At 38.5% G+C, this 16938-nt stretch overlaps 1 protein-coding gene across 3 annotated transcripts; it reads right to left on the bottom strand.

Annotated features, from left to right (window-relative positions):
- Window positions 1–2781: 2781 nt before the first annotated feature.
- LOC104893777 (pentatricopeptide repeat-containing protein At3g61360) lies at window positions 2782–14348 on the bottom strand. 3 transcript variants are annotated; one of them, XR_007274344.2, is made up of 2 exons: window positions 11721–14348; window positions 2782–3892 (listed from the first exon to the last, which is right to left on the bottom strand). XR_007274344.2 is itself a non-coding variant. In XM_010679917.3 (2 exons), exon 2 carries the CDS (start codon window positions 13834–13836, stop codon window positions 12289–12291), a length of 1548 nt encoding a protein of 515 aa, XP_010678219.1. In that variant the 5' UTR covers window positions 13837–13903; window positions 14048–14348; the 3' UTR covers window positions 11568–12288. The 3 variants fall into 3 exon arrangements, 1 of the variants encoding a protein (XP_010678219.1); XR_002039997.3 differs by having other exon boundaries at window positions 11726–14348; XM_010679917.3 differs by lacking the exon at window positions 2782–3892 and having other exon boundaries at window positions 11568–13903; window positions 14048–14348.
- Between the last annotated feature and the right edge of the window lie 2590 nt (window positions 14349–16938).

Raw genomic sequence — 16938 nt, 5'->3', positions numbered from 1 at the left:
TTTATTATCTCGTTATTCTCAATTCTCACCCTTCTAAGAGAATTTCCAATCTTTTGTATGCAAAGCTTCGTTAACAGTTAAAATTAACATTGTTATATGAAATCTTTCATCATTTGTTCAATATTTCTTTGGTAGTTTACTTGTTCAATCATAATCTCCTCGTTCGCATCATTAAGTTATAAGCGGCGTCGAGGGCGCAGCTCTAGAAGGGTCGAATTGCTGAAGAAATATATATGATCTTTATCCTCCGAATTTCTGGTGTATTGTTCAACTTTAATCCTTTGCCCGCTTCAACTTGTCACTTGTACTTCCTCCGTTTCATTTTAGTTGCTACACTTTTCTTTGCATAAATATCAAAGCAATTTTTCAATAGTAAGAGGAAGGAAAATGAAGTGTGGATCCCAATGCATTTTATAGAAGAAAAAGTTACCAAAACAAGAAAAAGAAAGTGTAGCGAGTAATTTGAAACTTTCCAGAAAAGAAAGTGTAGCGAGTAAAAAAGAAACGGAGGAAGTATTAGATTTTATATTTTTATCAGATGACAGGAAGATTCGTTTGATTAATCCTAATTTTGTTTTATTTATCTTTTTTTGATATAATTCTTTTTTTTCTGATACTTCACCCACTTGCCGTAAATAATAGAAATATGTCTGATGCTTTTGCTTCTAATTGCTGTATAGTTGCAAAGAGTATGTGCTTTTTAATGTATTATAATTAACATATTAACATGGAGTAGTATACTCTGTAGCAATTTATTTGAAATTTAACATTGTTGTTTCTAGGGCCCCTTTTCATAACAGCACAGGACCTTCGATATGTTTAGGACGGTCCTGGTAATGTACATATGTTGACTTGAAGCATATATCTTGTAGTATAAATATGGCTCTTGCCATAAGTGGTAATACACAACTTTGAGAAAAAAGAATCACTTCTCTCTCATTTTCTCCATTCTCACTCTATAATTTTTCTGTTTCCTTTGTATTACAACACGTTATCAGCACGAGTTTGCTATCGAAAAAAATTAATTAAAGGTATCTTCAAAATCTTAACATCCATTTTGTTTCAAGTTCTAAATTTTTTTTCTCCAAGAACAACCCTTTATTGTCCGAACGTGGATCAACAAAATAACGAGATTAACATTGTTTTGCACAATGTCTCTGGTGTTTATTTTTAGATAGAGCGAAACAATGTGTCATTCACTACCAACGCAGCAAGGGGATTTGTAAGACAACCCGGACCTAGTAACCTTAACGGCGATATAAATACTCATACTAGAGAAAACCCACAAACCCTTGTTCCCAACACCAGTAATAACCCTCCTATACAACCAACTGAAAATCAACCCCCACCAAGTAATAAAAGAGATAGAGATGAACAAGAAGAAACTGGTAGTAAACGTCACCATGCCGCTAACCCAGAAAATAAATAATTTGATAATAACACCACTTTCATGGAGGGAGAGGAAATTTTATTTACGTTATTTCTTTTTTGCTCTTGAACTGTCTATATGGAAAGGTTAATTCTTTTTTGAAATTGTCGCCTATATGGACGGCCTAATAAAGTGATAAAGTTATTATGTCTTATATGTGCAATAAGGTTATATGTATGCAGGGAGAAAGTATTCATAACACTATTTTATATTATTGTCTCTTATCTTCTCCTTTTTTTTGCATTTGTAGTATATTATATTACCATTTTACCAACATGCTCTAATGTATATTTGTCAATCTTAAAATTTTACTGCATTGTATATTTTTAACTGTATATATGAACTGCACAGTTAGGAATAACCCTCTATAAAAGCGGATTACCCATCTCCATTTTCACCACACATACCTTATCTTCTTCCAGTTTTTTTTTCTAAATTCACAAAAAATTCTCTCTCTTCTTCCTCAACCTTCCGGTCACCATGTTTCACGTCGACAACAACTGTCCTCCACCCTCATCTTCTTCTTTTGAGAAGGATTAAAGGAAAATAAGACACTACTTATTTTTTATAGTCGATTTCTTTTTCCTCCTCATGACACTAATGATATATCTCCTAATACACAAGTACGAGACAAAAAAAATTATCCCCCCCCCACCCCCCGAAAGAATGACAAAAAATGCACATAAATATCAATTTTTTTTATCATTAAGTGCATTTTAGGAAGTTTTTTTTTTCTTCACTTGTTGTAGTTTGTTTCTATTTCGGTATATTTTTTTTTTTTTGCTTCACTAATATTGTACGCTATTTTAGTTTTTTTTGTTTGTTTGTATTATTTAAGTATAATTTTAATGATATAAATCAGGGAGAGATAATATATATGTGATTTATCATCATTACTAATTTCAAACATTTACATGTTTGTAGTCAAAAGAATGAGAGATCTAGTGAAAAGACAATTTAACATACTAATCTATCTGGGTAAAAGTTTTTAGAATGGAGTGTGGACGCCCAAATGAAATTAAAGGCCCAAGAACTGGAACATACAATTAAAAATGTGACAACCCAACAAGGAGATGCGAATATATCAGCCGCATTAGTTAAAATTGCGACTATACAAGAAAAGAAAAACGTCGTAGTCCTCCTAAGACATCATTTACATGAAAGTTTAAAAACTAAATATCTACTTGTGGAGGATCCAAAAGAACTATGGGATAGCCTAAATGAAAGATATAGGCATCACAAAAATGTGTTCCTCCCAAAGGCACATTATTACTGGACTCATCTGAGGTTCCAAAGTTTTAAAACAGCCAGTGATTACAATTCAACATTGTTGAGATATTGTGATCATCCCATCACAAAAGAGCAAATAATAAATAAAATGTTCTCCATTTTCCACGCTTCTAATATCATATTGGCAGAACAATATAGGTTAGAGCTTTCAAAAAGTACTCTGAGTTAATCACAGTACTACTTGTGGCTGAACAAAATAATAATCTTCTGCTGGAAAATCATAATCTTAGACCTACGGGGTCTTCAGCCACCCATGAGATAAATACAATAGAAAATTCTAACCCGCTAGAATCAAATGCTATACATAGGGGTGGACGCGGTAATTACCACGGTCGTGGGAGAGGACGTGGTAATTACCGTGGCCGAGGGCGTGGACGTGGCAGAGGCCGATTTTTCCCAATAAATAATAATTTTAAACATTCTGATAAAAATTGGGGACAAGCATCTGGAAATCAGAGGCAGACGTCCTATAAAGAAAATGACACTTGCCACACATGTTACATGACTGCGCACTAGGATCGCACATGTCGTACTGCTACTAAAGAGAGGCCATTCTGAAGGACCTACGCCTCAACCTGGTGAAGACTAAGCAGCGCATGAGTAAATATGCTAACCAGCATCGCAGGGAGGAGTTTGAAGTAGGTAAATGGGTGTTCCTCACGCTGCAACTTATCGGCAGCAAACACTAGCCAAACATCCCTTTGAGAAATTGGCAGCACGTTTTTATGGACCATTAACCATACTTCAATGAATTGGGAAGGTGGCTTACAAACTAGAATTGCTAACCCACAGCAAGATACACCCGGTGTTTCACATTTAACAATTGAAGGAAGCACTGGGAGATGCCAGACCCATCTCTTAAATTCCTACCATCCTATCCCCAGACTTGGAGTGGGTAGCTGAACCTAAGGAGCTATTGAATGTTCACACAATAGGACCCCCATCTGCTCCCAAGACAGAGGTACTCATCAAATGGAAGCATTCATCATCATTTGAGGCCACATGGGAAGAGTTCCATTCAATCCAACTTTGTTTGCTCACTTCCACCTTGAGGACAAGGTGAGTTTTTGACCCGGGGTAATGCAACAACTCCACCTCGCCCTCCTATACTAAGGAGCTAGCACAGACGTGGCAAGAGGAGCGCACATCAAGGAAATGGGGAGTAACGGTCATCTGCAAAACATCAGAGAATGTCAGGGATTTTCTGCAATCACAGAAATATATGAGATGTAATAGGTGCTAGGAGAATGAAAGCTGTAGCTGGCTATAAACAGTGGGTAGAAGGAAAGAGAAAATCATCCAGGAATTGAGTGAATATCTAGAGTAATTAGGAGAGATCTTGACCTCTCGAAAGCCTCGACTTATCTTGTAATTTTCCTGTTTTCATTGATCAAAAGATCCTCTGCTCTCTGTGATACTAATTTCTTTCTCTCTAGCATAATATTTCTGCCATTATTGTTGAGCTTGAGAACGAAGAACCCAGTTTGTTACAAAGGGGCTGAACCTCAAGCACAGGCATCATGACAAAAACAGAGAGTAAACACGATTCAGGTAGAAGCTACTACCTAGGCGACAACCAGGTTGCCAAAAGGTATTGCATTACATATAGCTTGGTGCTAGTAATTCTGTGCTATTAACTTACATTTGCATTTTGCTTCTTTTCCTTTCATTTCTAGCAAAAAGTTGTCATTAACCTTGCAACATTTATGGCTCCTTTGCTCTCGCTTAATCTTCTCTCTTTTCTCCTTCAAACTTTCTTCATCGGTGTAGGGGCTTCCAGCAACTTTTAGTTGATGGTAAGCCCCAAGTTCCTCATTTTTTTTTCTAGTTTTTGTATCATGTTATTAATAGATCTCCATCTCTCTCTATTGGAAAGTTCTACTACCCATATATTGGATTTTATCTCTCTCTTTGTGAGAGTTTGGGGCTATGCTTTTAATTTCACGGGAAGATTTGATTCGTTGATGAATATGTGTGCGGTGTTGCAACATATATCAATTCTGCATCTAAACTCACTTGGATCAACTTCAATTACATTACAAAACGACAGATGGAAAGACCTCCGTGTGGAAGGCCGTATCAAACATCAATATGAAAAAAGGTACACACAAGTGTCAAATTTCATCTACAACATTTGTGCTTTTACCTATAAAATTATTATTTGATCAAAATTGTTATTTTTTGTTATTTTTTATTTCTATTATAGATGACGTATGACTCTTTCATTAATGAATTAGTTTTACATTAAAAAAGAAACTAACTTATCTAATTCCAGGTTCCCCTTAAAAAAAAAAAAACTTATCTAATTCCAGGTCATTTGTCCATAGTGATTGTAGCCTCGTAAAATGTGTTCTATTCATCAGCTAAAGCAGATCCATGCCAGGTCAAACCTTTTTCAGGATCTCTGAAATTCACTCTCAGGATTCTAGTGGCTAAACTGATACTTGGTCAATGAACCCTTAGTATATTGGAGCTTCAGGGCTGCAAGGGCCAGTTGCTGACTCCACTGGTAGAGCACAGGACATTAGGACATTGCAACATCTCATGTGGGGGCAAGACCTCCAATAATTATGACATGCGCAAGACGTGGGAAAAAGAAGAAAAGGGGTGAGAATGTGAAGTAACAGAATCACAGAGGATAACTAGTGAGGTGGCAAAAAAGGTGTCGGAGGGGTGAATCATTTGTGTTAGATATCCTTGTCTGTATAAAGAATGGGTCTAGAGAGAGTTTTTATCCAGAAAATTGTTGAGTGAATTCAAGTTAGTAGGAGAGCCTTGGCCTCTCAAATGCCATGTTTATCTTGTAAACTTTCAGTTTTGTTAATCAAACTATCTCTCTCTCTTCTGCTGCACTATCTTCTTACCTTCCTTCCATTAAAGTTGCTGCTGCTAGCTTGTGTGAATTGAGCAAACCCAATTCATTACAGACATGCAGTTTTCAGATTTAACACATGGCTGTTTCAAATTTCCCCAACTGCAACTTCATCCTTTTTCAAGATAAGCAGACAACTCAAAATCCGTTAATTGACATTAACTAAGCCATGTACTACTTTTGGAGATGACTAGTCAATTTTGAAACAATTACAGCAAGTATGAATCAATTATGACAAGTGAAAAACCAAATAACCAGATTTATAGAACTCTAACAATGAACAGCACACATCAACTTAAATTATAAAGGAGAACATAAATTAAACAAGAGGGAGTCCAATGCACCCATATTGGCCTACTTTGATGGCATTCAACTACAAATCACCAATAGAGCTACTTTCATGCAACTCAAATGTCAAGTGTGATGAACTGACATCACTAAGACAAATTAGAGAAGAAGATTAAGAAGTAAAATGGACTTCATTGATAGTTTTCTGGAAAAACAGTAAAACAAGTTTATAATTACAAGCTTTCCAGAGGCTTGTTCTCTCCCATTGAACTCTTAGAAGTTCACCCAAAATATACTCAATATTTTTAGACAAAAATATGAAACAAGTTATGCACAATCAATAAAAATGAAATTTCATCAGGTTTATGACAGGAACCCCGTAACAGAAATACAGAATACAGAAAAAACAGACAAATTAATCTCTTGCTTTCCTTTGTTTTTGCTGATTTCTAAGTGTTGTGCTAAATATGTCTGGTAAATTTATAATTCCTAAAAGAAAAATCATCTGGCAGGTCGGATAGTTAACAATGCTGATTATTTACTTTATAACTGATAATGTCCTAGCTTTCTCATCTCCTTCAATCCATTCATATAGTTTCAAACTGGGTAACTCAGTGGATTAGCCTTGTCAGTTCAATGATTTAATCTTGCAGTCCCTATTTCTAAAGCATGCTTATCTCCATAAGATGTTGAGCAAATAACTGGATAAGCCTTTTTTTAGTTTCCAGACATCACATGAAGGTATTATTTCATGATCAAAAGGATAGGAAAATTATGTCAAACTACTTGTAGGCGCAGACTATGAATAAAAAAAATACAAATCTAGAGTGTGGGATTTGTTAGAGATGAAGATAGATTTTTTTGCAAGACAGTGTTAGTCTAAGTTTCCCTGAGTCAATCCACTTGAAATTCCTGCATATATACTTCTTGCTTCTAACTCCGCCTGTGAATATCTGTGTGGCATTCACTGCCGGTCTCAAGCCCGGATAAAGGAGGAGAGTTGCGGTAGGTTTGGGGCGGCCAGCGTAAAACATAGCCCCATATCATGACATGAATCGGCAAATGAAAAACGTGGGGGCGTCCCCTACTCAGCGACGCGCTGCACTTCATAGACCCAGGTGTAGTGATAAGTATGCAAGGGTTGCTAGGTCGTCGCCCGGAAGCGGCGCGCCATCCCGGCGCCCGGGGGTGGTGTCAAATATGCAAGGGTTCCCGCATCAGGGACGGGTGCGGGTAAAGACGCTAGTCCAGGGTAGTGGTAGGGGTAGTGGTAGGGGTAGTAGGATGCGCTTTGGAACATGGAACATTGGCTCTTTGACGGGAAGATCGGCGGAGGTGGTGGAGGTTATGAGGAGGCGAAAGATTCACATAATGTGCCTTCAAGAGACTAAGTGGGTTGGTGGAAAGCAAGAGAAATAGCCCCGTGGGGTTATAAGCTGTGGTACTCTGGAAAGGATAAGAGTAGGAATGGAGTAGGCATCATTATTGATAAGGAATATATTGATGATGTGGTGGAAGTTTCGAGGAAGAGTGACCGCATTATGAGTATCAAGCTAGTATTAGGGAGCGAGGCGGTGACTATCATAAGCGCATATGCGCCGCAAGTAGGATTGAAAGCATTTATTAAACAACAATTTTGGGAGGATTTGGAGGAGGTTGTGCAACGAGTGCCTATTAATAAAAAATTGATCATTGGTGGGGATCTTAACGGACATGTGGGCACTAGTCGAGTTGGCTTTGAGAGCATTCATGGAGGTTTTGGGTATGGGGAGAGAAATGAAGCTGGAAGCGGTATCTTGGATTTCGCATTAGCCTATGGTCTTAGTATTATGAACACTTGGTTTGAGAAAAGAGAATCTCACCTTGTGACATATAGGAATGGAAGTAACGCGAGTCAGATTGACCTCTTTTTAGTAAGGAATGCTTGGCGGAAGAGTTATACAAACTGCAAGGTGATACCGGGTGAGAGCACAACCACCCAACATAGACTAGTCGTGCTTGATTTCCGGGGTACGGAGTCTTTAAGAAAGCGAAAACCCAATGTGGAGCCGCGAATCAAGTGGTGGAAGCTCCAAGGGGAGCACAAAGAGAACTTCTTAGCTAAGATGGCTAGTAAAGATATCTGGTCTTGTAACACAGAAATGGAGGTAGATTCGACATGGACAAAGATAGAACTTAGTATAAAGGAAGTGGCGAAAGAGGTCCTTGGAGAATCTAAAGGAACTGTACCACCAAGTAAGGAGACATCTTGGTGGAACGAGACGGTGAGACAAGCAATAAAAAACAAACGAGAAAGTTATAAACTTTTGGGAAAAGATAGCAGCGATGTGAATTATGAGAAGTACAAAGAGGCTAGAAAAGAAGCCAAGAAGGCAGTACGAGAAGCTAAAGCACAGGTAAACAAAGAGCTTTATGCAAGATTGGATACGAAAGAAGGTGAAAAAGACATTTATAGAATTGCGCGTATGAGGGACAGGAAGACAAGAGACATAAGAAAGGTAAAATGCGTCAAGGGTGTGGACCAAAGAGTGCTTGTGGAGGATGAGGAGATAAAGGATAGATGGAGATCGTACTTTGATACCTTGTTCAACAGTGACAGAGCACAAGCCATCGGGGATGTACACATCCCGCCAAGTATGTTAAATCGTGAGTTTATGAGGAGGATTCAAAAGGGAGAAGTTGTTGCAGCATTAAAAAAGATGGGATTGAAGAAAGCTACGGGGCCAAGATGGTATACCTATAGAAGTTTGGAGGTGTTTAGGAGGGAGAGGAATCGAATGGTTGACAACATTCTTCAACATGATTTGGAGACACAACAAAATGCCATTAGAGTGGAGGAAGAGTACTTTGATTCCTTTGTATATGAACAAAGGCGATGTACAAGATTGTACCAACTACCGAGGAATCAAACTAATGAGTCATACTATGAAACTCTGGGAACGGGTGATTGAGCAAAGACTTAGGAAACATGTAAAGATATCGGAGAACCAATTTGGATTTATGCCTGGAAGATCGACTATAGAGGCCATCCACCTCATAAGACAAACAATGGAACACTACCGTGATAGGAAGAAGGATCTACATATGGTTTTCATTGATTTGGAGAAGGCATATGATAGAGTACCAAGAGAAATACTTTGGTGGGCGTTACGAGTGTGCGGACTACGGTGGAGAGGATAGAAGAGTTTCCTATTACGATCGGAGTGCATCAAGGTTCTGCACTTAGTCCCTTTCTATTTGCTCTAGTCATGGACGAAATAACGAGGTCAGTTCAAGATGATATACCATGGTGTATGATGTTTGCGGATGATATTGTGTTGATTGATGAGACAAAGGAAGGTGTTGAGAGTAAGTTGGAATTGTGGAGGCATACATTAGAAGCCCGTGGTTTTAGATTGAGCAGAAGTAAGACGGAGTATATGGAATGCAAGTTCAGTGGGGTTACAAGCAGCGAGGCGGGGGCGGTCACTTTGGATAGCAAAGTGGTTCAAGGATCGAACGTCTTCCGTTAACTAGGATCCATTCTCCAAAAGGATGGAGAACTGGATGGAGACGTGGCGCATAGAATTAACGCGGGTTGGTTAAAGTGGAAAAGTGCTACCGGATTCCTTTGTGATTCCGGCATTCCCCAAAGATTGAAGGGAAAGTTCTACCGCACTGCAATTAGGCCTGCTTTGTTATATGGCACCGAATGTTGGGCGGTGAAACAATGCCACGTTCATAAGATGAACGTGGCGAAGATGCGTATGTTGCGGTGGATGTGTGGCCACACAAGGAAGGACCGATTAAGAAATGAAGTGATCCGGGAAAAAGTTGGAGTTGCATCCATTGAAGAAAAGATGAGGGAGAATCGGTTAAGATGGTTTGGTCATGTGAAAAGGAGATCAGGAGATGCACCGGTGAGAAGAATTAAAGAGTGGAGGAGTAATCAAATTGTAAAGGGTAGGGGAAGACCTAAGATGACTTGGCTGAGGGTAATTGAAAGTGATATGAGGTTACTTGGGATTGATGAGAGCATGACGTTGGATAGAAGTGGGTGGAGGGGTAGTATCTATGTGGAGGAAGGGGTCTGATTACTGCATTTATTTGCTTTTTTCAATTGTGTTGGTATTAAAACCTTTTGCTGAAAACCTGTTCTAAACACTTTTTGGTGTAAACCTTGTTTTAAAAAAAAAAAAAACTTTTATCACTCTTGACGATGCCATCTCCTCTGGTCACGATTCCAGTTGACGATTCATGTTAGCCGACCCCAATCACCTTGGGAATAAGGCTTAGTTGTTGTTGTTGTTGTTGATACTTCTTGCTTCTGTATGTTTGCCACTGTTATCGATATACTACAACAGCTCATTCATATAAAATAATTCCATATTTCTCAGCTTGCAATGACATGAACATGACAAAAGATATGCACTCATAATGAAAGAAAAAACACTTAGCAGGCAAATCCAAGAGAGTTTTGAGGAATTTTGCTGCTAAAATATGTTCGGATTCTTTGTCATAAGAGTGTTGCTTTAATACCTCTTTTATAAAGCGCCTATTTCAGACAATCTACATGGGGTCTGCACCTAAAGTGATTTGTATAGATCAATCAACAATAACAAGCTAAAACTTCTTTTCTGATCAATCACAAAAGTGAATTCTAGGTTGTTCAAGTAGAATTCTAACAAGCTAGAATCGTATTCCCATTGTAAAGTAGAGCAGATAGATAAAGACAACATAAAGTCAAAGAGTTGGAGAAAAAGAGCACCAATTGCAAGATATGCAAGCAACTAACTGAGTAGTGAGCAACTGTTTCATCATAAATCAAAGACCAGAGACCGTAATTGTTGCTTCTTAATAAATTAAGACTTTAGAATAGCCTAAGCAGAAAAGCTAACTATCAAGACTAGGAATTTAAGAACGCTAAACTAAAAGCAAAACTTCATAGAAGCCAACCCCTTGTATTAGATGTAGGTTTGACTTATTAATTTCCATATTCAAGTCAACAAAGAAAAGTTAGGACTTTAGGAGTAAAATTCACCACTCAAATGTCCTAGCACTGCAGGTAGCTTATACATGTTAAAAGCCCTAAATTTATAATCTTGGCAACCATTCCACTATTTCCTATTAGTAGTGAAGTCATAGACCAACTAGTAGTCTACTAAATAAACAACCTCTGTCAAATGCCAGGGTCAAATTCGCATAATGACATGTCGAGCCGCACTTTGGACAGCACATGGTAAGTATGAAGGCAATGGTAATCACGATATATTACAGTGAAAGAGCAAGAATATCTGACTCTATTTATGCCATTACAATCAAGGGCATATCAAAAGGAGCATCCCTACAATCAAAATTGGTCGGCGCACATACCTTTTTACAAGTTGGTGGTCATGATGTTCTAATATAATTTGAACCTGATAACTGTTTATTCTAGAACTAGGATAAATGCATTGAACAATTTACTCTCAGTATAATCGAGAATCTCGAGAAACTGGCCAAGCTGCTAGAGTAGCTAAAGTGGTAATGAATCCCGTCAGTATAATGGGTCCTATAGGAAGTCCATCGATTCCTAATCTCCTAACGGAAATCAAAAAAGTTGATCATTTATAATCTTCTGCCAGTTGGATTAATGGATCGTCCGGTTGGAAATGATAACTAAATGCATAGATTGTTAGAAGAAGCTCAAAAATAGAAATACAAATGGTATACCATCTAATAAACTTATTTCCTCATAAAACCAAAAGCAGTGAGATTTAACATAAAGGCAAAATCCATTGTTCCATTATGTAAAAAAACTCAGATCTGCATAGCCATATAGACCCAAAGAAAGTAGAATAAAAATGAATGGGTAAAACTCACATCACCTGAAACGTGAGGCTAAATGAGCTCTTAAAGCGTCTCCTAAGGAGACGTCAGTGACACGTGGTTTGACCAACCTTTACGCCAAACTTCATAGTGCCATGAGCCTTATCACCTTTTTAACCATGTCTAGCAGTCTTCCCCAAAACAGAACCAGTTCCATGACTTTTCCTCTTCTTTAGTAGCACTTGGTTTACTTCTCAGATCATTCAAGCTTAATAGACTATTGTATGCCCTTTGTTGAAAACGCTTCATGTCAGCAGACATCAGAAGACTTGGGGAATTATAAAAGTCGTCTCCCTAGCATCTTCTCCCATTAATGCTGTCACATAACTTAAATGTCCTTTTACTTGAAGTTGTATTATAAAAGACAATGTATGAGCTATTGTCCTGGTCATATCAGTCACACAGGCATTCCATACACACAAAATATACTTGGGATCGACAATGGTATGTCAACACAATAAAGTAGAAAGCCCAAGAGCATGTCCTCTTGATTGGGCATAAATGCTGCCCAGTCACACAGGCATTCCATAGACACAGAATACTTGGGATCGACAGTGGTATGTCAACACAATAAAGTAGAAAGCCCAAGAGAATGTCCTCTTGATTGGGGATAAATGCTGCCCAACTTCCTTATCATTTCAGTAAGGTTCCTTAATTTGTCTACATGACCTGCTTCACGCAAAAACCTGTCTAACATGTGGAACACTGGTATACCTATATGCCTCCCTCGGTTTAACATCTGTTTAGCACATTCAAATGCTTCTTGGACCCGCCCATGTGAGCACAAACTTGTAACTAAAAGAGCTAATGCATGATCATGAGGGCAAGAACCCTTCTCCATCAAGTAGTCCCAGAGATTCAAGCCTAAATCCACATGGCGATTTCCACAAAAGAATTTCATCAGCATCACCGCCGTACGTGTATCTGGAACAAAATTTTGCAACACCATTTTTTCGTAAAGACCTCTAACAGCCTCAATACCATCTGACTTCATTAAGCCATGGAACAGGGTGTGATAGGTTATGCCATCAGGGGTCATATCCTTCTCAATCATTTCATTCATCAAGTTCACGGCAGAATCCACCTGTCTACACTTCACAAGAACGCTTATCATCGCATTATAAGCCCCAACATCAGGATATAGCATTCTTGTAGATAGATTATTAAACAACTCCCATGCCCGAGTCACATTTCTAGCAATTCCCGCCCCATGAATCAAAGTAGTAATTGTTTCTAATGTTGCCAAGCAATTCACACGTTCCATCTCTTCAAGGAGTCTCAATCCATCATCAAAGCAGCCTTTTTTGCAGTAAGCATCAATTCTGATGCTATAGGTGACGTTATTCGGCTTAAAACCTCTTTTCACCATTTCATGGAAGAATAGTTCAACCGAAGTAATATCACCTGATTCCTTAAAACCCAAGAGCAAAATATTCATGGTCTTGGTGTTTGATGGAAAACGTAAATACATTTTATTGAACACAGATTTTGCCTCCTTCATCTGTCTTTGAGTGCAAAACACACGAAGCAAAACATTAAACTCGTCACTTCCAAACTGTCTTCCAACCAACACACTCTTCTCCATCCTCTCAAACGCTCCAAGTGTATCTTCATAAGTCTGATACTTAGCAATCTTAGACAGAACAATACTCATTGACTTAAGGGTCAACAACGAAGGATTCAACTTGACAATTTCTTCCATGACTTCCCATGCTTTATCAAAATACCGCATTCTCGTAAGAATGTGTAAAGTCTTATCAATTGCATCTGAAGTAGGCATCAACTCCGAATGGCGAAGGGTGAATTTGAAGAACTCAAAAGCTTTAACACCATTCGTATTCGACGAGAACAAGCGACCGAGAACATTCTCCACAAACCCAGGTGAAAGTTTGGACGGAGGAATATGTCGAAGGAGGGTAGACTCAAGTGGGATGTCAGGAAATGGGTGATCATTGATAATTTTAGTAATTCTTTCAATCTCTCCATTGTTTTTTTCCATTAAAACACATGATTTAGAGGTTGAATTAAAAGCATTAGTAGCAAGAAAAGCTGTGTTCTGATGGCATTTTATCAACTGTCTAACACCTCTCGGATGGAATAAAGCAAGCATTTTCTATTTCAATTTCTCAGCACTAACCTGATATAAATTATTAGGGACAAATCTGAACCCCCAAAATCTGAAGAAAAATAAAATTAAACAAATAAATTAACTTTACAAATGTAGAACAAGTTTTACCTAGATAATCTCATTTCTCGCTCAAATATGTGAATGAAACCAAGATTTTTCAATCTTATAACTTATATTATTAGAAACTACTCACCTTCAACTTTTCCGTTTATCCAAGTTTCCTATCTCGTCGAAGAAGTTTGATTTCCCGGCTCTCACTTTTCTGTGTTCATCAAAACGAAATTTGATGATGGAAAATTGGATATGTTCCAAAATCCATACCCATTAAAAAGTGAGAACTTATCGTACTGTAGCTGAGTAATAGTATGGTGCCTTTTTTGCCCCGTGTTCTCTGCCCCCCTCTCTCTCTGTCTCTCATCTCTCTCCTCTCTCGCTCTTCTTTTTCATTTTCCTGTTTCCAGTTTCAAGTTCATCCTCTTTCATTCTTGTTTTTGTTGTAATATTTTATGTAAGGTTCATTTTTAGTAAAGGAAAGAAAGGGAAGAGAAAGGAAAAAAACCTAAAATTTTCATGTTTGGCTTTTGGGAGGAAAGGAAAGTGAAATTTTATTAAAGAGTATTTCCTTTCAATTCCTCCCATTTCTTTTCACTTAATTTTTTTTTAACGGTTTTTTCACCATATACCCCTGACCAATTTTTTTTTGCACCGTATACCCTTTCAACTTTCCAAATTCATCATATACCCCTCACATTTGAAAATACATCAATACCCTTTTGACTAACGGTGTTGACTTCCGTTAGTCATTAACCCTAATCTCCCCTTAAATCCTAATTAACTAACCTAAACCTAACCATGACACTAACACTAACCCTAAACCTAACTAATCAAAAAAACCTAACCTAAAGCCACCACCAACCCAACCCACCAACCCACCACCCCACCCTACAACTCCAGCCCACCAGCCCCCTTCCCCACCACCCAACCTGTCGCGCCACCCACCAGCCCCACCAGCCGCGTCGCGCCTCCCCTTCCCACCACCCCAACCTGTTGCGCCTCCCACCAAACCCCCGCCTACCAGTCTCCCCCTCCCCTTCGAATCCCGTAGACCCCATCCCTTCGAACCCCCTCAGCGCATCACCGGCGAAAACCTGTGGCGCCTCCTTTCTCAATCGCGCTCGTCACTCAGTCGCACCTCTAGTCGCAAATCCTGACTCAGTCGCGCACCGCTGTGGTGAATCTCGTGTGGCGCCTCCTCAATCGCGACTGTTGTGCGGGAAAGGGGGAGGGGGATGCGGGGGAGTCAGGGGAAAAGGGAGTTGCGCAACGACGGGGAAAGGGGAGGGGGCTGCGCAACGACGGGGGAAGGGGGGATGCGGCAGTGGGGGTTAGGGTTAGGGTTTAATTTAGGTTAGTTAATTAGGATTTAAGGGGAGATTAGGGGTTAATGACTAACGAAAGTCTAACACCGTTAGTCAAAAGGGTAAGTTGATGTATCTTTCGAAATGTGAGGGGTATATGATGAATTTGGAAAGTTGAAAGGGTATACGGTGCAAAAAAAAATTTGTCAGGGGTATATGGTGAAAAAACCGTTTTTTTAATAAACCAAACATTGGAAAGTAATAAAGTTCCTTCCACTTCCTTTCTTTTCCTTCCAAATCCTTTCTACCAAACAAACTGTAAACGGATAAAACGACGCCGTCCATGATTAGACTGTAACACCCCGATAATTCTCTTTTTCTAGAAAATACTTTTATAATAAACTTTAGAGAATTACCCAGGCATTATCGCCCGTGTGATAACGTTTCGGCTTACTCAGAATTTTGCAGCGGAAAACAACTTACTAAAAATCAACTTTATTAAAACTTATGAAACCAATAACAATGTTTGAAACTAAAACACACCAACTTAAAACTAATGTCTGAAAACATAAGTTCCTACAAAAACAACTTAAATGATACTAGTAATACAAGAGTCTCTCCATTCCAGATTCCCAATGAGATGCATCTGCGAACCTGTAATGTCAGTGTTGTATTGACTCTGCTCCCCCGAAGGATCACCACAGGATCAATAGGCAAAGCCATGATCACACACACAACAAGCACGTAATGCATCTGCGAACCTGTAATGTGAGTGCTATTGACTCTGCTCCCCGAAAGATCACACAGGATCAATAGGCAAAGCATGATCACACACAACAAGCACGTAATCAGCAAAGCTGAGTACTATATATCAGGCATAAATAATCCTAAACATGATACTACAAAAATAACTTGCAGGAATAAATAATAATATGAACATATGATAATCTGCAGACAACTTCTACTGAACTAGACTCTAAACTTTATTTCTTTCTTTAAATGGAATAGTTATTGGACGAGTTGACTTATCCAAAAATAGGAAATATGGGAGCTACACATATTCCAAAAATGACCTGCGATATCGAGGAAACTTTGAACTGAAAGAGGGATGGTGATCAACCCATTCCTAGAAGAACCATGGCACGCTCACCATGAATTCCAACCCTTAGTGTCCAACTCTAGACTTGCACTAGTCTAAAGTCTATAACCTATTCTCGTTTCACTTTACTTTGTATATATTTTATTACTTGTGTTGACACAACAAACAAGCAACACATAATTAATACTCAAACCATCATAACAGAAACTCTTTTTATCTTTGGATTAACAAGTGATCACAACTCATCAATCAAGACTCCTTTAACTCCTTTTTATATTTTACTAACTTGCTTGTTGAACCTAGCCAACAATAAACTTTACCTTTATATAGGTAGAACTTGTAACTTACCAAATAAGGTCCACGGCCTTATAATAGTAAATATACTCAAAGATACATGTAAGACATGATTCACTCTAACTTATATTAATTCACTCACGAATTAATAAATAAACTTGACTATCCTGCTTGCATCAATCTTCCATACAAACATTGTAATCATAATCACTTCTAGTTTACATGTAGCACACAGGCAAATAACATGTAAACAATTCAATCATAATCATATATATGAACAAATAGAGTCCTATACATGATACTAATAAATAAAATACTCTTAGAGCATGCTTC

This window comes from Beta vulgaris, chromosome 5, assembly GCF_026745355.1.
Source record: "Beta vulgaris subsp. vulgaris cultivar EL10 chromosome 5, EL10.2, whole genome shotgun sequence".
NCBI classification, from domain to species: domain Eukaryota; kingdom Viridiplantae; phylum Streptophyta; class Magnoliopsida; order Caryophyllales; family Amaranthaceae; genus Beta; species Beta vulgaris.
Note: the sequence above shows the minus strand (reverse complement) of the source record. Positions and strands in the feature narration are given on the sequence as shown.